Source organism: Sus scrofa, chromosome 9 (assembly GCF_000003025.6).
Source record: "Sus scrofa isolate TJ Tabasco breed Duroc chromosome 9, Sscrofa11.1, whole genome shotgun sequence".
In the NCBI taxonomy this organism is placed as follows: domain Eukaryota; kingdom Metazoa; phylum Chordata; class Mammalia; order Artiodactyla; family Suidae; genus Sus; species Sus scrofa.
In genome coordinates this window covers 3864818-3888468 of record NC_010451.4, presented here as the reverse complement: position 1 = coordinate 3888468, position 23651 = coordinate 3864818, and the positions used below count along the sequence as shown (strand labels likewise).

Below are 23651 nucleotides of genomic sequence, written 5' to 3'. Positions count from 1 at the left end.
CCAACTGGGATGCAGGGAAGATACAGAAGTTTATTAAGGCAAGAGAGACTTGCGTTTTGAACATCCACAGGCAGGATCTAGAGAGGGAGAGATTGAATACATAGGAAATGGAATGAAGAACTAATAGGTCAGAGTTCCTAAGAAGATCCTGGTGGATGGACTCCACACAGGGGTGGGGGGACTGGAGGTAGGAGGAGGAAGAGAGCCTCGTGTGTCCTTGGTGCAAAGGGGAGCGAAGGTACAGGTATTGATGGGCTAGGAGTCTGCCATGGGAAAGGGAGGAACTTGCATCTCCTAGTCTTTGTGCACCTGGAGAGGTCATCTTCTGGGAGAGGAGAGGATTTAGGATTTAAAAAGAATTTGGACAATATAGGCAGCTCCCTGGTAGCTCAGAGGGTTAAGGGTCCTATGAGATTTTACCTAGCTTAGGGTAAGTGGTGTTGTCACCCCTATGGCTTGGGTCACTGCTGTGGCACGTGTTTGACCCCTAGCTATCGAACTTCTGCATGATGTTGGTGGCAAAAAAAGAAAGAAAGGAAAAAGAAAGAGAATTCAAAAAATTGCTGGCAGTGAGTGAAGAAGTGATTAAACAGAGGTATAAGTGGATATATCTATTAAGTACTCATTTGAGATTAGTGGCTGTAAACATTAATGAAAACAGCCTGCATTAAATTTTCTGCAGGAACATTGAACTGCACTTGTGAAGGCTTGGATTAAGTATGTCCAGGATGGGTTCTGCTTGAGGATCAAGAAGTCAGAATATCATAGAGGAGTTTTGGGGACACTTCTTCATATGTCATCAATGTCAACTTCTATTTCCTTCTACTTTTGCATAGGATTGGGAGTATATGATAAATTTTTCCATCTCAAATTCACTTTGGAGTATGACAAAGGGTGAGGAAAAACTAATTTTTTACCACTAACTAATAAATTATATCAGCCATATTCACTAGAAAGACCGATAGGTAAGTATGATTTCATGACATCTTCATTAAACCTAGATTATTGTATAAACTAGTGAGCATTTCTGGCCTATGAGACCCATAATTAGACAATTTGCTTTGGTCAGCATCGCTTGGGGAAATTTATAGTACGTTTTAATGAGGCAATTCTCACTAATTTCCTTCCAAATCTTGGGGCTTGTTTATCTAACTTGTTCTTTGAAATTAACCTTAGAGATAATCTGCTCCCCTCCCACCATTCGTATGTATCTTTACTGAACTTTGCCTCATCAGTTTTCTGGGCAGGTGAGTGCTAGTGAATAGTCTGACAGTTTTGTTTTCTATTGTCCTATTTCCTGTGTCTAATCCTACATAAATTCAGGGGAAATCTCCTCAGTTTAGGATTTACCTCATGACATTGCCCAGCAACTACTCCTCTGCTCCGGTCTCCGAATTCCTCCTCACTTGCTTCCCTAACTACCAGAGCTGGCAGCACTGGCTGTCCCTGCCCCTCAGCCTCCTCTTCCTCCTGGCCATGGGGGCCAACGCCACCCTCCTGGTCACCATCCGGCTGGAGGCCTCTCTGCACCAGCCCATGTACTACCTGCTCAGCCTCCTCTCCCTGCTGGACATGGTGCTCTGTCTCACCGTCATCCCCAAGGTCCTGGCCATCTTCTGGTTTGACCTCAGGGCCATCAGCTTCTTTGCCTGCTTTCTTCAGATGTTCATCATGAACAGCTTCCTGACTATGGAATCCTGCACCTTCATGGTCATGGCCTACGACCGCTATGTGGCCATCTGCCACCCTCTGAGGTACCCATCCATCATCACTGACCAGTTTGTCGCCAGAGCCGCCATCTTTGTTGTGGCCCGGAATGGCCTTCTTACGATGCCAATCCCCATCCTTTCTTCGCGACTCAGATACTGTGCAGAGAAGGTCATCCAGAACTGCATCTGCACTAACCTCTCCGTGTCCAAGCTCTCCTGTGAAGACATCACCTTCAATCGGCTCTACCAGTTCGTGGCCGGCTGGACCCTTCTGGGCTCTGACCTCGTCCTTACTGTCCTCTCTTATTCCTTCATCCTGAAAGCTGTGCTGAGGATCAGGGCTGAGGGAGCAGCCGCCAAGGCCCTGAGCACCTGTGGTTCCCACTTCATCCTCATCCTCTTCTTCAGCACGGTGCTGCTGGTCCTGGTCATCACCAACCTGGCCAGGAAGAGGATTCCCCCGGACGTCCCCATCCTGCTCAACATCCTGCACCACCTCATCCCCCCAGCGCTGAACCCCATTGTTTACGGGGTGAGGACCAAGGAGGTCAAGCAGGGAATCCAGAAGCTGCTGAGCAGGTTATAAGCAGTAAAATGGGTGAGAACTTACCTTGGGAACAAAAATTGGTAATGGGGAATTTTTTTCATGATGCATAGGAAATTTCAATAGTTACTCTAGGAATAGGTTTGGATTTTGCTTTCCCCAAGTTTCTGTGGATCCTGAGAATCTCCATAACATGGCTCCTGTTCTCTATTGCACTTACTGCTACAGGAGTTTTTTGCATTTTGGAGTTACCTTGATGTTTCTCTTGGCCTCATCTGGGTAAGAGGGACTTATCAAGCCGTAATGACGGAAACGTAATTAAAGTTATATTGTTTTTCAAATAAAGAATAAGTGTTTCTATGGTCTGTTTATGTTTTATTTGTTTTTTATATTTCACTTGTGAGATCACGCAGCATCTGTCTTTGTCTGACTTATTTAATTTGGCATGATATCCTCTATGTCTATTCTTGCCAAAAATGCAAATTTTTATTCTTTTTAAAAAATGCCAGAGTAATAGTTCATGATTTATACATACCACATTTTCTTTATCTATTCATGTATGGATGGACACTTAGGGTGCTTCCCTATCTTGGCTACTGTAAGAAGTGTTGCTGTGTACATTGGGTACATATATCTTTTCACGATAGTGTTTTCATTTCCTTTGGATAAATATCCAGAAGTGGAATTGCTGGATCGTACGATAGTTCTATTTTTTTGCTTTCTGAGCCTCTTCCACCAATTTACATTCTCACTAAGAGGACAGAGGGTTCCCTTTCCTCCACATCCTCACCAACACTTGTTTCTTGTCTTTTTGGTAATAGCCAGAGGGTTTGAGCAGGGTGTGTGTGGAGGGCTAGAGACAGATGAAATAGGTGAAGAAGATTAAGAGGTAAGAAATTCCAGCTATAACACAAGCCATGGGGATATAATGTACTACGTAGGAAATACAGCCAATAATGTTGTATTAACTCTGCAGGGTAACAGATGGTAACTAGACTTAGTGTGGCGGTCATTTGTAATATGTAAAAATAGCAAATCATTATGTTGTAATATGGTATTGTATGTTAGCTCTAATAAAAAGAGAATAAACATTATTCTAATCATTTTCAGTGTCTCTCCATTTCTTTAGTTGCTTAATACTTTGCTATGCATTAGAGGTTTTGGTTCCAGCTGGCACAGGTCGAACTGGTTTGTGCCATAAAAGAATCTCTTGCGGTAATTCAGAGGTTGGCTCCAGAACTTTGATTCTTAGAGTTGAGTGAATAGGGCTGGCTCCTTTAGCCCTGCCAGATCTTGTTAATTTTCTAATGTCACTTTTCTGGATTATGAACATCCTGCAGCGCTTTCTTTCTTTTTAATGAAATAAAAAAAGTTTAGTGACGACTCCTTTGTGCATGTGTGCACACTTTGAAAATGAAAATGTTCGTCCTTTTTTTCAGATGTGTTTTGCCAGCTTCTGACTTCATTCCGTCCTCCCTGACTTTTCTCTCAGATTTCGGGCGCCCTCTAAACCCCTCATTCTCTGTTGCTTATCTTAGATAAATCTGAATTGACTTTCTCATTCTGCTTTCAGCCCTGCCGGGTCAGTTCTCGTATCCTGGGCCAGCACCAGCCTATCTTCCCATAGGATCCAGGCGTCTGAATTTATGTGTTGGTCCAACAAAGATAAGCGCATTTTACACTTTCCAGTTCCCTTCCTGACCGTGCCCTAAAAATGGTGGGGGCCCAGATATTGCCAGTGTTTCCCAGGATTAAGTTACATCCGTGACTAGATCCCTTTTTGATATATTTCAAACATGCTGTTGCATGAGTCAGTAGAGAACAGTCTCTAACATAGCTGGTCTATGATGAAGCTGGCCATTCTTAAGAACTTACAAGATCATTTATTGTTTCCACGGTGTTGTCTTCCATCAAAGCTTTCATCTGCTCTCTTCCGTTTCACAACGCCAAAGACTGATTCTAGCCCAAGTACAAAGCTGCTCGGACATTCTCAACCATTCTAGTTGCCCCTGTGGGTCCGTAAACTCATTATTTTCAGATTACGCCTTCTGTACTTTTCCTTAACGTCTATGCTCAAACATCTTCTTCCACACGGAACACCCAACACTAGCGTCTTCATGTGCCAAACCACGACCATTGCCCGCGTCTCAGTTTAAACCTGTCCCCCTGCACAACCCCTTCCTGTATTTACCCGGCGGAATCCTTCTGACTTTTCTTGGGCCACGTGTGTGTCTCGCTCTGACACTAGATGATAAATTCCTCTGAATCTGGCAAAACCTGTTCTTCTAAACTTTACATATTTTAGAGCTGCTAATACAAGTCTTTGCTTATTGTGCTTCTTCCTGTTGAAGGAAAGTGAATAATTCATACCCGCCTCCCTGTTTTTTCTTTCCTCTGAAATCTTCCCAGGGAACGAATCAAGCTGTGAATACAATGAATGCTCTGAAACACTTTACAGAAAGCCTTATATAACTCACTGTTCAAAGCACTTTTATGTACTATAGAAGCTAAGGCTGCTTATCTTGGAATGAGATGCGAAGGACTCTTACTTAGGTCCAGGTTCACCACTTTGGCCACTGGTTAGATGTGTAACTTTTTTTTTTTTGTCTTTTGTCTTTTGAGGGCCACACCTATGGCATATGGAGGTTCCCAGGCTAGGGGTCTAATTGGAGCTGTTGCTGCCTGCCTACACCACAGCCACAGCAATGTGGGATCCGGGCTGCGTCTGCGACTTACACCACAGCTCACGGCAACGCCAGATCCTTAACCCGCTGAGCCAGGGCAGGGATTGAACCCGCAACCTCATGGTTCTCAGTCAGATTTGTTTCCACTGCGCCACAATGGGCACTCCTAGATGTTAACTCTTCACTCTCCAATCTGAGCTCTAGTTTCCTAATTTAAGAAGAGGGAAAATTGTCTCTGATTGTGTGAATTACCAGGTTGTTGGATGACTTCATTTATGGGAAGATTTTCCTTCTTTCTTTTTTTTTTTCCTGCTTTTTTAGGGCTGCACCCACGGCATAGGGAAGTTCCCAGGCTAGGGGTTGAATCAGAGCTGCAGCCGCTAGCCTAAACCATAGCCACGGTGACACAGTGTCCGAACCTCATCTGTCACCTACACCATAGCTCACAGCAATGCCAGATCCTTAACCCACTGAGTGAGGCCTGGGGTTGGACCCACATCCTTATGGCTACTCACTGGGTTCCTTACCACTGAGCCACAGTGGGAACTCCTATGGAAAGTTTTTCAGTCAGAGCTCAAAATAAGCTCGTAATTTATAAATGGGACCTCCCTTTGTTATTTTCCTCTGCACGCTGCTTTCTCTAAGGTCTTTAGATGTTGTCCTTCATTATTTATACGGTGTTCCCGCCACCCTGCGTGTCCTTCTCAGCCGTGGTGTAATTTATCAATCACTGGGTCTTCCTGACTTATAAAATCCTTTCCTTACTTGAAGCTCATGGTGTTGTGCTGAGGCACACTAAGCCGTTCCTTGTGCTATGTCATCTGTGGAAGTCTTGGTCCTGCTGCCTCGTATCAGACGCCGCGGTTGGCTAACAGACAGGTTGGGATGGACTCAGACTGCAAGCACTGCTCTTTCCAAGGAGAGACTGTAGGTAGTTCATAAAGAGAGAGCAGAAAACGGGGATCTCAAGTCAGCCCGTGAGGGGTATTTGCTCACAGATTCACTGCATGTATCCTGATGAAGGGTCCTATTTCCAGTGCTCTTTCATTTGGCGGGGGTGGGGGGGGATTTCATGAAACCGGAGAAGAGAAAGTTTCAAATTCATTACAATTTACCTCTTGAAGCACACAAAAACACTTAGATTTTTCACATCGTCAATCACTTTTCTTATTTCTGGCTAAAATTTCATATCCACAGAGGTTTTCAAGTTATCAAATCTGTAGTTCTCTTGAAATTCTCAATAAAGAATATTTGGTCAACATGCATCCAAGATTTGCTTAAATGCCTCTAAAAACCACCTTTTAGCACTTGAGACAGTATACCTTTGTTTCTGTTTGGGATTCTTAAAAATTCCTCTCGTTTGCTTGCAATTTCTTCCTTGGGTTCATGTGGAAACACTTTCGGGTGAATTAGAATTCCAGTACCAGTTTTACAATGTTTCACATGGTTCTTTTGATAAGCTTGTGGGCTGGATGGCTCTCAGAGAGGCGTACTCCTTCCTTCCAAGTCAATTCGCATTTCTCTTTAATGCGCTGTCTCTTACAAATCCTAGTTAAGTCAAAATTTGTTCACCAGCTTTTGCATTTCCTGCTGAGCCATGCAAAACACCAAACGCCTGAAAGATATTTAGCAAATGTTTATGAGATATGTTAATAAAATGTGGGATGCAGTAAAATGGAGAAAGGAGTGAAATATGGACTATGGAATGAAGTATACAGTAAAATGGAACATGGGTACAGTACATACGGTAATGGAATATGGGACTCAGTATCTGTCATCTCTCTCTTTTACAAACAAATACTCAAACGGATGGAGTTTCAAGATGCTCTGGGGTAAGTGCCATAAGCCTTTGTTTTCTCTTTCTCTTTGTACCTAAATGCATACATCTCCCCTTCACCTTTGCAGGTGCGTAGTTTGGGTGGCTATGTGTGCATGGCAAGGTAGGCAGGTGTGTTCGTATGGGATGTAATGCTTCAGAGAGTATTCAGTGACCAGGAAGACAGGAAACCCAAAGCATCTCTGCGTCTTAGGGCTTAATGGAGAGGCAATGTTATAACTGGAGCAATTTCATCCGTGTAAAGGATTTCCTAATTTCCATTTTGATTTTTTGTGGACCCATAGGTTATTTAGAGGTGCACATTTAGTTTTTATGAAGAATGGGTTTTAAAAGTACATGAATGTTGCTTCCTGCTTTAATTTCACTGTGATCAGAGAACATATTCTGAGCAATGCCACTTGTTTGAAATTAGTTGAGATTTTTTTTTTTTATGTTTGAGCATTTAGTTGGTTATACACTTGGAAATAACATTAATCCTGTTTTTATCGTGTGCCACGTTCTGTCTATGTAATCTGATCTTTCAGACCTATATGGATTTTCTTTCTATTGGATTGTTTTATCATCTTTTAGGACAGGTATGCTGAAGTCTTTTACCACACTTGTGGATTTATTTCTTCTTTTGTTGCTGTTAATTTTGCTTTATTTATAAGTCTAATTAATGTCTCTCACCGTACACAGTTACAGAACTTTTTTTTTCTTGTGATGAGAATTCCTTTTTTTTTTTTTTTTTTTTTTTTTTTTAATCTTTTTGCTATTTCTTTGGGCCGCTTCTGCGGCATATGGAAGTTCCAGGCTAGGGGTTTAATCGGAGCTGTAGCCACTGGCCTACTCCAGAGCCACAGCAATGCGGGATCCGAGCCGAGTCTGCAACCTACACCACAGCTCACGGCAACGGCAATGCCGGATCCTTAACCCACTGAGCAAGGGCAAGGACCGAACCCTCAACCTCATGGTTCCTAGTCGGATTCGTTAACCACTGCGCCACGCCAGGAACTCCGAGAATTCTTAAGATCTACTCACTAGCAACTTCCAAATAGGCAGTAGAGTGTTATTAACTAGAATCATCATGCTGTATATTAAATCCCCCGACAATATTTTATACTGTTAGTGTGTAAATTTTGACCTTCTTCAACCATTTCTCTCATATTCCCACCCAATCTCTCTTCCGTATCTATGAGACTGTGTCTTCTGTATCTATTAGCTTGTCGTTGTTATTTTAAATTCCATATCGAAGTGAGATTATAAGTATTTGTCTTTCTCTGTCTGATTTATTTCATTTACCATAATGCCCTCAAGATCTAACCACATTTTCACAAATGACAGAGTTTCTTCTTTGTTAATGGCTGAATTATATATATATACATATATACATATTTTTTTTTTCCCATCTGGGCTCTTTGGTTAGTGAAGTTTTTATGTAATTTTTTTTTTTTTACTATTTTTTTGTTTTGGTGCTAATCCTTGAACTAAAACCCTGTGTCCTAATCAAATGTATGTACTTTACTGTTCAGAATTGCATACATTAAAAAAAAGAATTGCATACATTTGTTTTCATTTAAGTGACATTATTTTCCTGTGTGAAGCTATTTCTAAAACCATAACTAAAAATTAATGATAAAATAAATCATCACTAAGTACTCACTTTAAATACAATTTTTAAAAATTTCAGAGTGGTTTTAATTGTTTTGAAATGATTTTTCTAGAATGCAGTTAATATATAACGTGAAGTCATTTCATAAGTCTAATGACATCTGTCTTCTTGAGAGCTGTCTTACACACATCCGCCAAGTCCCCAAATGGTATTCCTTTCCATGACAAATAATTCCTCTCGGTTTATGTAACTTTCAGACACCTCAAGAGAAACCATAAACTAGTGACTGCTCTTTTATTCCATCTGCGGTTATACACAGAGCTCTCTCTCTTTACCTTAGAAGTGGGTATGTGCCTGCAGGGAGGGAGGGTCCCACGGGGGCAAGATTTTTCCAAATCAGCTCTTCATGATTCTGGACACAGGAGAGTGGCTGTAATAGACACAGCATCTTCGTGCAGCCGTCCAGGGCTGAAGCCACCAGCAGAAGGACAGGCAGAGAAGTCACAGCTTGCCTGGAAGCAGCCGGGTGGCCACACTGTAAGACTCTCCCTGTAAGTAACTTTGGGAGCCGTGTACTGGAAAGTCAAGCGTAAGTGACACTTTGAGTTTGGTGCTCAGCTTACTCGCTGCTCACTTCAGAGGATGTTTTTGCAGCCTCAGATGTTAGTATGTGAAGACCCCCAAGGTCACGGACACCAGAGGAGCACGAACACATTAGAATGTGGGTCAGCCACGCTCGCAGAAGGTCAGCTCAGGTCTGTCTCTGGCTGGGAGGCGGACGGGAGTGCATTCTTTATTATTAGACTATTAATCAGAGGCATAGGGTAAGTGTCTGGATTTGAGCCACTATCACACCCAAGAAAGAAGCATATCGTGTCCTTGCTCTTAATGACCTTAGGGAGCTTTATGAGCCACCAGGAGAGGTGGCTAAGAACTATAGGGTCAGGCAGAGAGAGATGAAACTGTGAGAAAGAACCTATGGAATTCCCAGAGAGTCCACGAGAGGGAGACGACTTAGAAATTGGGAGAAGGGCGATGGCCCCGAATGGTACTAAATAACTGAAAATCATGGAAGAAGCCGTCAGTGTGATGTTTAAAGCTGAGCAGAGTGTGACCAGGGCTGGCTAAACGGAGACAGCAGTCTTGGGTTACAGTTCGTCTCGATTAGAGGTTAGGTCAGTTATCCCAATTCTGTCATTCCCCAAGTACTGTCCTTGGAAGAGCAGCATCTGCATTACCCGGCAACTGGCTGGAAAGGCAAGTTCTCAGGCTTCCCTCCAGACATGCAGAACCGGTAACTCTGCAGTATGTGGGTCAACAAGTCTCCGGGTGATTCTGAGCCGCACTCACCCTGGAGAACCACTGGTCTAGACAAACGCGAATCCTGATGAGAAGCCCACACTCTACGGCCAAGGAACACCACACAGCTCCAAACCTTGGTGGGGAGATACTTTTTTAGGGATGCTTCCACAACCTGCCCCGAATCCACCTACAGAAAACGATCTTTCCTTGCTTTGGAGGAGAACACAGCAGAATCTGGCAACTTCTTCAGCATCAGAATCCTGGGTGGTTAAGAAGACACTCCAAGGGAGCTGGAGGTCCAGTCTGAGACAGCTTATCCTGGGACAGGTTTAAGTGTTCCTCGGTCCTTCCCTTGTCTGAACAGCCTCATTTCCTTAATTCCTCTCCTTTGCCTGGGAAAACGTTATGTGATTTGTTTGCTTTAAACACTTACCAGATACACATGCAAAAAAGACACCACGCGGGTATCTCTTGTATTTATTTTTCTCACCGCTGGGTTGTTTATTTTCCCCCTCAGCACTAAAGTATTTTTACCTCTTCTGCTTTGTTCCGCTTTTTCCTGAGTGTTAAGCAAGAGGGCCAGTGACTGATGGTAGCGAAAGATAGGGAGACAGTAAGTGAAATTAGTTCAAGGCGTTGTGATGCTTTCCACAATCAGTCAGTCTCCTGCCTCTGAGCTGTACTTGTTGAGAGCCTGTTACATTAACATGTATGGGGCATTTTTCTCTGCGCTATAATGAAGAGAGGAGACGGCATTGCTGGCAGAGGGAACACAGACTTTTTGGAAGACAACTAGGAAACATCAAGGAACACAGGGGTGTTTTGTTGAGCCGCATGATCAGGCTATTTAAGGATCATGGAGAAACAGTGGGACAAAGAAGCATCTAACTGTGTGCGTAAAAAGAGTAACAGGAGTTCCCATCGTGGTTCAGTGGTAGCAGACCCGACTGGTGTGCATGAGGACGTGGGTTCGATCCCTGGCCTCGCTCAGTGGGTTAAGGATCCGGTGTTGCCATGAGCTGTGGTGTAGGTCACAGAATGTGGCTTGGATCCCGTGTTGCTGTGGCTATGGCTGTGGCTGTGGTGTAGGCTGGCAGCTGCGGCTCTGATTCGACTCCTAGTCTGTGAACCTCCAGATGCTGCGAGCATGGCTCTGAAATGACAAAAAAATAATAATAATAAAAACAAAATGAGAAGAGTAACAAGAAAAAAAAAAAAAGATTTTTCCCTTTCAGTTTCTAAGAGGTGTGACTTGGTACAAATAGGACGGGGTTAGCAGAAGGTAGTTAGTTGATGGCAAGAGAGTTGATTCTAGAAGGATGTAACGCATGTAAACACACAGAAGCGAGACAAAGCCAGGCACGCCCTATGGGGCTGGGTCGATGTGTGTGGATCTGGAACATACCATGGGAAGGAAGTCATTCTTCATAAAGCTGCGAATGCTGAGTGACATGGTCCAATTTAATTTTAGACAGATTTCGTATCAGTAGAATTGAGGAGAAAGCTGACAGCCTAGAGTGGAGGCAGATCAGTCAGTTATGAGGTTAATGAAGCAATCAAACCCTGAATTCACATCTCTTTTCTTTCAGCCAGTTTCAGGCCCACCTGGCATCATGGTGTTATCTCTCAACGACACGGGGACCCAGGTGACTGAGTTTCTGATGATCTGCTTTCCAGGCATGCAGGATACACAGCACTGGCTGTCTACTGTCTTGGCTCCTCTCCTGGTTTTGGCCCTCGGGGCCAACTTTGTGCTACTGCTTGCCATCTGGCAGGAGGCCTCTCTGCACGAGCCCATGTACTACCTGCTTGCCATTCTCTCTGCGCTGGACCTCATCCTCTGCCTCACCGTCATCCCCAAGGTCAGACCTGCCCTGGATTTACTCCCAGGCACTCAGTCAAACGGTACCTTGTTTCGATGCTGTGAACAGTCCTGCACTATCACCCTGGGGCCATCACAGTTCCCAGATGAGTCCCTCTTATTCTCAAGGCCCGTGATTTCCTTTTAAAGTTTCATTTCCTCCCCCAAACTTACAGGCCCTCTCTCATTGTCTGAGTTAGTGGTTCCAAGTTTTGATTTTCTCTGTACTTCTAGGGAGATCACCCCAAACTTATGCCCAAGGGCTCTAGAGATTTCTTTCTAAAATGTAACTGATGCACTGGGATAGGAAGCATACTTGGAAGAAGTTTCTTATGTGCAGGGAGATGTCGGAGGGTGTCCAAATCTAGGGATTGGACTTACTGGGCTTGATGGCCTTGGGTTACATTTGGATGGGCAGATGCATCCAGCTGGAGTTTGGGTAAGAACTCTAGAGATCAAGAGAAAACAGGCTAGAAGTAAACCTTTTGAAAAAAAGGTGTGATCCATAGTTGGAGAGTAAAGGGTAGAAACCAGGCTTTGGAGGTTGGGATGCCCATAGAAGGAAGGTGTCTGAAGTGAGGACGCTGTCCCAGCTCGGATTATGGGGCTGTGGTTTGGGGATATGGATGATTAAAGGCATCTAAGGGCTCTCCCAGGGTTCACCCCAGGATGGGAACAGACGCACGATTTTTGAGAGTAGTATTAATCCCGGCAGGTCCTGCTCATCTTCTGGTTCAACATGAAACCCATCAGCTTTGCGGGGTGCTTCCTGCAGATGTTCATCATGAACACATTCCTCCCCATGGAGTCCTCCACCTTTCTGGCCATGGCCTATGACCGCTATGTGGCCATCTGCCACCCACTGCGCTACCCGTCCGTCGTCACCGAACGGTTTGTCATCAACGCGGCCCTCTTCATCGTCTTCCGCAATTTGGTGGCTACTCTGCCTACCCCGGTTCTGGCCGCCAGGCTCAACTACTGTGCCAGCAATGTGGTGGAGAACTGTATCTGTGCCAACATTTCTGTAGCCAAGCTCTCCTGTGGGGATATTCACCTAAACAAGCTCTACCAGTTCGTGAGTGTTTGGTGCCTTCTGGGTTCTGATCTGGTCCTCATCTTGCTATCCTACTGCTTCATCCTGAGGGCTGTTATGCATCTGCAGTCTTGGGGTGCAGCCACCAAGGCCTTGAGCACTTGTGGTTCTCATCTCATCCTCATACTTTTCTTCTACACCTTGCTGCTTGTCTTCATCTTCACAAACAAGGCAGGCAAGAAGGTGCCCCCGCAGGTGCCCATCCTCCTCAATGTTTTGCACCACCTCATCCCACCAGCCCTGAACCCCATTGTTTATGGAGTACGAACCCAAGAAATCAAGCAAGGGATCATCAAGCTACTCAAGTACCATCGCTGAGAGACGTGAGTCAAAGAAGAGGGATTATGGAAGTGTGAGCATTTTAGTGATGTTTCAACGGCATGCCCACAAGGAACACAATGTAACGTCCATGCTGCTGTCCTCATCTTGAATTTAAACCTCCCTTAACTACTGCCCCCTCCTCAAATCTTCATCAAATCCATGTTTTGGTATCCATTATTTTCTTCATTCTGACTCCCTGCTACTGTGGTTCCTCAATTACTCGTTCATTAAATAAGTATTTAGTAGCTTTCACATACTTCTCAGTATTGACATTCTGAATGCCTCTCACGTTTACTTCACAGGGTGGGCGTTCCCGTGTGGCTCAGTGGGTTAAGGATCCAGCATTGTCACTGCTGTGGCTCGGGTTGCTACAGTGACTTCAGTTCAATTCCTGGCCTGGAAACTTCTGTATGTGACGGGTGCAGCCAAAAAATGAATAAATTAGTTCACAGGGCAGGGATGGACAGTGCTTCAGACAGGACATGGGGGGTGGGCAGGACTGGGGAAACCAATGAGGACTTTATTTCAACCATTCTGGTGAAAAGGGGTCATGGCTTGGACTAAGGCGATGAGTGGAAACTGAAGTCATCGGTCCCAAGATTTGCTGGGAGTTACTCTGTAGGCATAAAAGATGGAGGAGAAATGATGACACTAAGGTATTTTTCAGGAGTATCTGGAACACCGGAAAAGAGGAGTGACGTTAACTGACTATCTACCTTTATATGTGATATCAAAAGTCTGACTTTAAACACACTGAACTCTATTTCTACAACGGATTCTTTTTTAAAAAAAATTTTCTCTTAGAGCCACACGTGCAGCTATGGAAGTTCCCAGGCTAGGGGTCCAATCGGAGCTACAGCTGCCAGCCTACACCACAGCCACAGCCATGCAGTATCTGAGCCATGTCTGCAACCTACACCACAGCTCAGGGCAACAGCAGATCCTTAACCCACTGAGTGAAGCCAGGGATAGAACCCGTGTCCTTATAGATACAAGTCAGGTTCATTTCCACTGAGCCACGGTGGGAACTCCTTGACTCTACTTTTAAAAAATGATGTATTATTGTTTTTGTTACTGTTTTTTGGCTGTGCCCACGTCATGCAGAAGTTCCAGGGCCAAGGATCAAACCCATGTCACAGCAGTGACAACACCGGATTCTTAACCTTGACTCTACTTTTGAAGTGACTATTAAATATCCAAACAGAAATAAAAGTAAGCGACTGGCACTTTTCAGGGGCCAGATCCACAATGGGGACAGGCGTTTGAGTTATCAGAGTATAGATGGTACTTAAATTCCATTTTAAAAATGAATAAGTCATGGGGAATGCAATGTACAGCATGGAGACTCTACTTAATGACACTTTATTGCATTTTGAAAGTTGCTAAGAGAGTGGATCTTGAAAGTTCTTATCACGAGAAAAAGGTATAACTGTATATGATGATACATGTTAACTAGACTTAGTGTAGTGATAATTTCTCAGTATATACAAGTGTTGAATTATTAGGTTATACTCCTAAAACTAACGTGTTATATGTCGATTAGACCTCAATAAAAAATAAAAAAGAGATGCAACCAGCAGGATGTTACTGAATACTTCGTCAACAGAGGGAAAACTTGAAACCTGTGCACCCCGCCCACCACCTTGTCGCAGATCCTGGAATCCCTGACAAAGTGCATGGGGAAGGCGATTGGTTTAAGCCTTTTTGTTTACAGCTACTCCAGCCAGATTCAATTATCTTCTACAATGTGGCTCAGTTCTGCCTCCAGTTGCATCCAGTCCTGGAGTAATGAGGATGAAATTACATCATCCATCAATATTAGAAGATGCCTTAGTGCTGAGCACCATTCCAGCTAAACTTGCCCAGGATATAAGGTCTCTGTTGTAACGTTCCCTCTCTGGTACCGTTATGACAATAGGATCTGACCTTTAAATCCCAGCCTCTTCTTGGTATGTCTCTGGTTTGTAGGGTTGGGTTCCCGCTTTGGTTCTGAGCTGAGTTCCCTTTCTCTTATTCTGCATGGACCTCCAGTCTATTGCCAGGCTTAAAGTGATAGCCATCTTCCCATTGCCAGCCCTTCTTTGTCTGTTTGGAGCTAGAGGTTCTGCTACCTGCTGTCAGATCTCCCCTGTAAGCTCTGCCTTCCCCTCCCCATCGCTGTATCCCACACACCTGCTGGGATGTCCACTGCTTCTTGGACTTCTGCTTGTTCTCGGCTTTAAGCCACCATAGTCATTGTTGCATCTGATTGGAACAATCTTACCCTTATGTTCAAATGATGAACTTGTTAACATTTATGATCTCAATTCAAAAATCACCTGCACGGAGGTTCCTTAATAATTACACCCAAAGTAGCTTCCTTCTGTTAGATCACTCTAACGCTGTGCCGTCTTTTTTCTTTGTAGAACTTATCACTTGCTAAAGCTATTTATTTATTTAATAATTGAATTTCCCTTGAAATGTACTTTGATCTAAGTCTCTTTTGCTCGCGAGGCTATCCTCAAATCCTAGATCTTGCTATATCTGGCATATTGCTGGTGTTGAATACATATTAGATAAGGGAAAAATGTTGCCAAAATTTGGTGTGTATGGCCACCGCCATGCCCTGTGGAGTTCTGAAATCTATTCTTAGGTCAGTCTCCACTTATCATGACGGAATGTGGGAAGGTCCACCCCAATGGCTTAGAGGGGAGAAGTGTGGAAAAGAGACTCAACGATATGAGTCATGCTTGTCTGAAAGCAGGGCACGCTTTCAGGGATTATTAGAACTAGATATGGGTTTTAAAACAACTGGTTCTTTGTCTTTATGCAACAGATGAGGACCCTGAAATTCAGCGAGGCTGCTGATTTCTTCCTGGTCACATGTCTTATTTGTGGTTTGCAAGGCCCAGAACGCAGAAGACCATCTAAGGCATGGTCTCAGGCTTTTCTCTTGTTTCGAATTACTGTATTTCTATCTTGTTTTTTCTCTTTTTTTTTTCTTTTTTATGGATGCACCTGTAGTACATGGAAGATCCCAGGCTGGGGTCAATCGGAGCTGCCATGATGGCCTATGCCACAGCTACAGCAATGCCAGACCTGAGCTGCATCTTTGACCTACACCACAGCTTGGGGTGATGCTGGAAGCTGAGCAAGGCCAGGGATCGAACACATACACACACACACACCTATATACCTATGTATGTATACCTATATACACCTATATATATACACCTATATATACTTATATATATTCACACACACATATATAGGTATACATATATACCTATCCTTATGGACACTGTGTTGGGCTTTTAACCCGAGGAGTCACAATGGGACCTCCCCCTCATTCTTTCTACTCCCTTCTACGTAGAAGAAAACACTCCTTCAGCATTGTAGGGTCTAGACTGCTTTAATTCCATTTGGACAACATGTGAGTTCCTCAGTGATTGCATGTTCATTCTACGCATCTTCGTTCCCTTGAGTTCCTGCACCACAGCCGTTGAATGGAACATCTTTCTTCAGTTAATAATAAGCCGTAGTATATTTCAGTGTCATTCCTGGAACATCTTCTGACATTGTGACATGTTAGTACCCTAAAGCAGAGCTCGGTGTACACATCACAAACGGATTCATTTTGAATCCTAAAAAGGCAGCTTCGAGTGTAGACAATGGTGCCAAGACACTGAGGAAGAAGCCTTGTACAACTCCTTCTCCTAAACACAGGAAGTCCCATTTCTTCACATGTGAGCAGTTCTTGCAAGAGCTCTGTCCTTTGGAGGCTTGCACCTGATAACAAGATACAGGCTTTGCTTGATACAAAGAGTAGGAGGACCTGGTTGGAGGCAAGTGAAAGAGATGCACATAGAGACTCTAGCTACTTTTCTTCATTTAGGGCTGACATTTAAAATACTGTGATCTTCTCGCAACTGCATTATGTCACTGAATTAATAACAACAAGTTGACAATAGTAAGGACACGCAAAGATATTTATATCCCTAATTATATATAATTTTAAAAAGTGCACATGCAGACATAGTAAATACAGTATTAACTGAGATTTATTTCTCCACTGTAGAGTTTCTCCTCCATATGTTCTCATATTAGACACAGCAAAGTAGTAAGTATTGGGAAAACATTTTAAAAGTCTCAGAAGTGTCAGGCATTTAGCAGCAAGCACTGAGGTTTGAAGAAGAAGGATAAAGTCAGGAAATTGCTTCAGACTTAAACATATTTTCTGCTCTTATATCTCTAAGCAATGGATTTCGGCCAATTTCTAATGAGCTGGTTTATAACTCCTCCTACTGTGGGGGGCAGAGCCTCAGCTGTGCTCATCACCACCCTTTCTTCAGCAACCTCTGGATTCCTTGCTTGATCTCCTGGGTCCGCACCCCATAAACGATGGGGTTGAGGGCGGCCGGGACGACATGGTGGAGGACATTGAGCAGGACGGGCACATCCGGGGACACCTTCTTCTTCGCCACATGAGTGAGGACGAAGACCAGGAGGATGGTGCTGAAGAAGAGGATGAGGATGAAGTGGGAGCCACAGGTGCCCAGGGCCTTGGCCACGGCACCTTCTGCCTTGAGTCTGAGCACGGCCCGCAGGATGAGGGTGTAGGAGGCGAAGATGAGGACGAGGTCAGAGCTCAGCATAGTCCAGCCCCCAGCAAACTGGTAGAGGTGATTGATAGTAATATCATCATAGGAGAGCCTGGAGACAGACATGTTGGCACAGATGCAGTTCTCAATGACATTTCTGCCACAGTAATGGAGTCGAGCAGAGAGGATGGGGATGGGCAGTGTGAAAATGAAATTTCTGGCCAAAATAAAGATGGCTGCCTTGGCGACAAACTGGTCAGTGATGATGGATGGGTACCTCAGAGGGTGGCAGATGGCCACATAGCGGTCGTAGGCCATGACCATGAAGGTGCAGGACTCCATGGCAAGGAAGCTGTTCATGATGTACATCTGAAGAAAGCAGGCAAAGAAGCTGATGGCCCTGAGGTCAAACCAGAAGATGGCCAGGACCTTGGGGATGACGGTGAGACAGAGCACCATGTCCAGCAGGGAGAGGAGGCTGAGCAGGTAGTACATGGGCTGGTGCAGAGAGGCCTCCAGCCGGATGGTGACCAGGAGGGTGGTGTTGGCCCCCATGGCCAGGAGGAAGAGGAGGCTGAGGGGCAGGGACAGCCAGAGCTGCCAGCTGGGGGACCTGACAAAACAATTCAGAAGGAAGTCTGAAACCTCAGTGGAGACATTTCTGTGAGGTGTCATCTTGGGGATTTTGTTTTTACAGATGTCCTTTTATGAGCTAAAAATTAACCTCTGAGTGTGCTAACAAAGGAAGAATCATTCAACTTAATCGGGAGTAATCTTCGGTTTTTAGCTGGTCATTTTTTCTTTAATTGAAGATTTTGCATGTTACTACAGAAAATAAATTCACTTCAATCTTTTGCATTTTTTATGTCTCCCCATTTGTGAACTCTTTCTAATTTTCGAATAAAAAAAATCTTAGAAAGAGCATGAGTTTTAAACAATTAGCTATAGGATATGTCCTTTTGGTGGAGGGTTGGGATAAAAATAGGTCCTGTGGTTTCAATGGGTGTCTTCCGTGAGTCCACTCTGAATCTCTTTGCCCAGGTGCCCGGATAATGTCACCAACATCCACATCAGATCCTGTTAAATGCTGCCACTCCTTTCTTCTTATTTACCTTTTATTTACTCTTTACATAGAGGGAACACAACGATTAAGTATAATCCTTGTTCTCAAGGATGTGCACCTTCCCCGGGGATGGTCGATTGTAAGACAAAGCAGTAAGATAAGGACAGAGCCATGTGCAGAATATTTTGAGTGTCAGTGAGCACTAACTTCATGCACATGAAAGTAAAATGCTCCCAGGACCACCCTCCTGCTAGATTTGAAAGGCAGGTACAAAGAAGCCTGCGAAACATGCATTTCCTCTGCAGTGAGAGATGCCTACGCGACGTTTGAGATCAGAATTTCTGGAATCTTTAAAATCATTTTGGGTAAAGTCCTAGATCTCTCTACTTTGTACGGCTGTTGGCCTGGGTGTCATTCCATGAGTATAAATTGAGTCATCCCTATTTAAACTTCCCTGTTTGGAGTTCCCGCAGTGGATCGGTGGGTTAAGAATCTGGCTCGTATCCATAAGGGTGCGAGTTCAATCCCTGGCCTCACTCCGTAGGTTTAGGATCCAGCATTGCCATGAGCTGTGGTGTAGATCATAGATGCAGCTCGGGCTTGGATCTGGTGTTGCCTGTGGCTATGATGTGGGCCTCTGGCAGCTGTAGCTCTAATTTGGTATCTAGCCTGGGAACTTCCACATGCTGAGGGTGCAGCTCTAAAAAGCAAAGCAAAAAACAGAAACAAGCAACCAAACAAACCAAAACCAACACCCCCCCCTCCCCAAAACAAAACTGTCACCCTTTTGCATCTGTTTGGCTGGCTGGTAAACTGTGAACATGACTGCGGTGTATTAAATGGACTCACCAGACACTGTGCTAACGTGTACGAGGAGCGTTAACTCCATTATTAAAACGACCCTGGGAAATACGTCTTCTGTGACTTTACAAATGAGGGAAACGAGATAGAGGACGTTTGAGAAAATTCCAAGATCACACAGAGAGCAGAACTTTCCATGGAGAGGCAAAATCCTACTGATTTTAAACCGCAACCTCTGTCACCTCGGCTGCGGTACATTAATTAGCTAAGGGGCCCTGGCTGGACCTCAGGATTCCTCGGAGCCCTGTCACGCTACCATACTGTATCTGGTTCCTCTGAAAAGAGAACAGATCTGCCCCTCGAGGGTCATGACAGCTTTTGAAACTTAAACACAGTGGTAGAGAAGTAATTCTGGAATGGGATGGGGGCTAGATAGAAGTTACGTGGTCAGGAAAGGATTTTTAATAGAAGTAAGAATCTGAAATGATTTCTCAAGCACAAAATCCCTAATCTGATGTAACTTTAAAATGACCCATCCCCCCGTCTAATGTGCGGCCTCGATGCCACACTTCCAGGCCTGTGCCCTTGGGTCTTTCTTAGACCGCAGCCTTCCTACCAAGTGGCCTTGGGAATGGCTGGGTCGGCAAAAGCTAGCGGGCATGATCTTCCTCTTCCCCAATTCTTCTCTTCCTTCCTTTTGATGTCCTGCTTTATTTTATTTTATTTTTTTCCAACTTTTGTTTTCTGCATTATAGTTGATTTAGAGTGTTCTGTCCATTTCTACTGTACAGCGAAGTGACCCAGATATACAGATACATATATATTCTTTTTCCCACATCATCCTCCATTGTGTTTGAGGTTTAGCTTTAAAAATCAAGGGAGGGAGCTCCCATTGTGGCGCGGCGGAAACGAATCTGACTAGGAACCATGAGGTTGCGAGTTTGATCCCTGGCCTCGCTCAGTGGGTTAAGGATCCGGCGTTGCTGTGAGCTGTGATGTAGGTCGCAGATGCGGCTCGGATCCCGTGTGGCTGTGGTGTAGGCCGGCGGCTACAGCTCTGATTAGACCCCTAGCCTGGGAACCTCCATATGCTGCAGGTGTGGCCCTAAAAAGACAAAATAAATAAATAAATAAATAAATAAAAAATAAAAATCCAGGGAGTCCTGTCTTATCAGGGTCTGCCAGGAACTGCCCTTCTCCCTGGAAGCAAAAATGGGTTCAAGACACCCCAGGGGTGTATGTTACCTCTCAGTTCTTTTCGTGTTGTTAGAAATAGCGCATGTTAAGCATGCCTTGGTAAACTTCTAAGTGGCTTTAAAATGGTCTCATCTGTGCCAATGCAAGAGGTGCCGTCGTACCAGCTAGTTTTGTCACAGCACATGCAGATTTCGGCGTCAAATTCTGACACACCTTCCTTCCATCAGGACTTTGCCATTTGCACTTCACTTGGCATTTTAGCTCCTCCTCCACTCGTCCACTGCCGTAACATTCCAGCACTTTGCTCTTAGCAGAATCCCAAATCTCACCGTGATTAGGCTGGATGAAAGACCCCTGCCTGATTTCTGGAGGACCCGGCCACAGGGAAGCACCTGTCGGAAAAGAGGATCCATAAGGAAACCTAAAAGAAATAAAATATTTTAAAAATTCCTGGAGCGTCTTGGAAAGATTATTCCAGCACTAGGGTAGAATTTCTGGGGAGTAGAAGCGAAAAACTGTCCATCTTATTTTCCATTCTTTTTTAAAGAATATTTTTGGCCTTTTTCTCTTTTCTTTCTTCAGACAATAATTTCCAGTAAACAATGAGAATCTATCATCTGTGGGGCTAAAGCACTTGGATGACTTGGATGTGTGTGTATATTTTTCTCTGCCTTTTTCAGTCGCCCTCTGTAATCAGAGACAGTTGATGGCAAGAGCAGGACTGAGCCCTCAGAGCTAATTATTTCTTGTGTTCATCAGGGTCAAGCTGAGGAAGCCAGGTGAAGCTGGAGACCAATGCGGGGAACGAATTCATGCCTAGGGTCCAGGACGGAGCTATGTCACAGCACCCTGGAAGCACAGACTGAGATGTGGAAGGGATGAAAAGGATTGCTTAGCCTCATGCTATTTTTCTTATTAAAATTTTTATTTTACTCGATTCATCAATGGTGAATTCAACATTTTATTCTCTCATATGATGCATATACCATGTCCCTGATATTTTGAATATATCAGTCAGGTTCTAAGCTTGAAAATAGAAACCTAAGATTTTTTGTGGGGGGGAAAGGAACTTAGTACTAGGGGTTGCTTACCCAGGAAATAGAAGAACTGGGAAACTGAGCAAGGATAGTGAGAGGCAGCTCAGAGATGGGCTGGTGCCAGACACCTGGAGAAGTGGGGGACCAGGGGCCAGACGTGCCTGGCCAAAGCTGACCAGGAGACACAACCACTGCCAGGACACTGCCCCATGCTGTTTGGTTAAATGTGAAGCCGTCCCACCAGTCTGTCTCTTATTTTTGTTTTTTCCTTTTTTTAAAGCTGATTTTATTTTGTTTATTTCCAATGTTCTTTTATTAGAGGGTAATTGACTTACGATGTTGTATTTGCTTCAGGTGTGCAGCAAAGTGCATCAGGCATATATGTAAATACAGCCATTCTTTTCCCCCTTATATGGTGATGCAGACTTCTGAGTTGCTTTTCCTGTGCAATCCTGTAGTAGCTTCTATTAATCGTCTGTTTTATACAGGAGGGCGTATGTGTTATTCCTGCCCTCCCAATTCTTCCCTCCCCCAATGCGTTTTGTATTTTTAAAAATTTATTGGAATATATTTGACTTACAAGCCACCAGTCTGTCTATTCACCTTACAGACTGGATATAGAGACAAAAAAAGTACTTTTTTTCCCCCCTGGCAGATCGTTCTAGTACTAGCATTTCGGCTTCTAGAAATGCTTTCGATGAACTGAGTTCGCTTCTCCCACCCCTTGCCCTCACACACACATCTTTGTTTTCTGATGGGTCACCACAGCGAGTTTATTCCTCCCCCTGATTCACCAAGTGTGTATTCACAGATTTTCTCTTGCAGGGAAATCTCTAAATTTCCAGACCTCAGACTGAAAGCGCCCAATTCATTCCACTAGGTCCTATTCCTCAGCTCTCCCGAGACATCCGTTCGTTTTCCCAGGACAAGCCCCAGCTTAACGTGTACCCCGGTATGGTGCACGACCCCCCAGCTGGGGCCGAGGCAGTCAGGAAGACTCTTGTCACACAGGACACTGATTCTGCCACCTCTGCTCAGACCGCGCAAGCACGCCTGGCTGGCAGAAGCTCGGGGATACAGGTCTGGGCTGAAGACAGAGGGCCCCTCGGCCTCCTGGCGAATCTCCCCGTGCCCCTCAGGCCCCTCCCCACGATCTCCTTCCCCGACTCACTTTCAGAGGATGCAGTCGCACCGGGGTGGTCTCCGCTGATGCTGGAGCTGTAACCCACATAAGCTGAGACTGTTATAACCTCCATGGCCTCAGGGACCCTGCCCTGGGGGACACTGCCCACCCTACTCCCTCGAGAGGAGGTGGAAATCAAGACAAGGAAGCACTTATGGCCCTTTGGGGACCACTGGGATGTACTCTTTCAGGGAAAAGGATGGTGGTGTCTGAGCCGAGAGAAAGAGCTTTTGGGAGCCCAGCCCTCCGAGGTGCTACGTTGTCTCCAAGCCTTGCTGTGAGGGCGTCGTTTCTCTGGAGACCAAGAACTTACATATAGAACCGAATATTCACACATGTACAGGCAGGATTGCTTTCATGTCCCTCCAAGGCTGCAATAACTGCATTCACGCGTTCTTGTGGGCATCAAGCTCATTCTCATGGGAGAACGGGTATCGTGCATGAACGTTATTGAATATGGACAGTGACCACTTACTATGACTGAACTGTGACATTATAGTGATAACAGTGAAATGAAACAAACAAAAACTTAGTTACTGAGAAATGAAATGCATTTTTCAAAGAGGCTACTCAGGCAGAGGTATTTTTGCTACAATGAAAGATTACAAAGTGCCGTTTGATCTTGAGTTGATAATTGTTATGGAAAATGGAGTTTTCCTTTATTTGTTTGTTTTCTTTTGGGATGTCTGGTGCCCAGAGTTGAGGAACCTGCACACTTCACATTGTGGCATATTAATATCATGATCCTGATGTAGCTTTATGCTAGCATTTTTTTTTTTTTTTTTGGTCTTTTCTAGGGCCGCTCCCACAGCATATGGAGGTTCCCAGGCTAGGGGTCGAATTGGAGC

The 23651-nt window shown here is 44.5% G+C and overlaps 3 protein-coding genes across 3 annotated transcripts; 2 read left to right on the top strand and 1 right to left on the bottom strand.

Annotated features, from left to right (window-relative positions):
- LOC110262266 (olfactory receptor 56A4-like) lies at positions 1354-2559 on the top strand. Its single transcript, XM_021102659.1, has one exon. It carries the CDS (start codon positions 1354-1356, stop codon positions 2293-2295), a length of 942 nt encoding a protein of 313 aa, XP_020958318.1. The 3' UTR covers positions 2296-2559.
- LOC110262265 (olfactory receptor 56A4-like) lies at positions 11281-12939 on the top strand. The gene is made up of 2 exons (XM_021102658.1): positions 11281-11529; positions 12244-12939. Exons 1-2 carry the CDS (start codon positions 11281-11283, stop codon positions 12937-12939), a joined length of 945 nt encoding a protein of 314 aa, XP_020958317.1.
- LOC110262264 (olfactory receptor 56A3) lies at positions 16327-18197 on the bottom strand. Its single transcript, XM_021102657.1, has one exon. It carries the CDS (start codon positions 18195-18197, stop codon positions 17256-17258), a length of 942 nt encoding a protein of 313 aa, XP_020958316.1. The 3' UTR covers positions 16327-17255.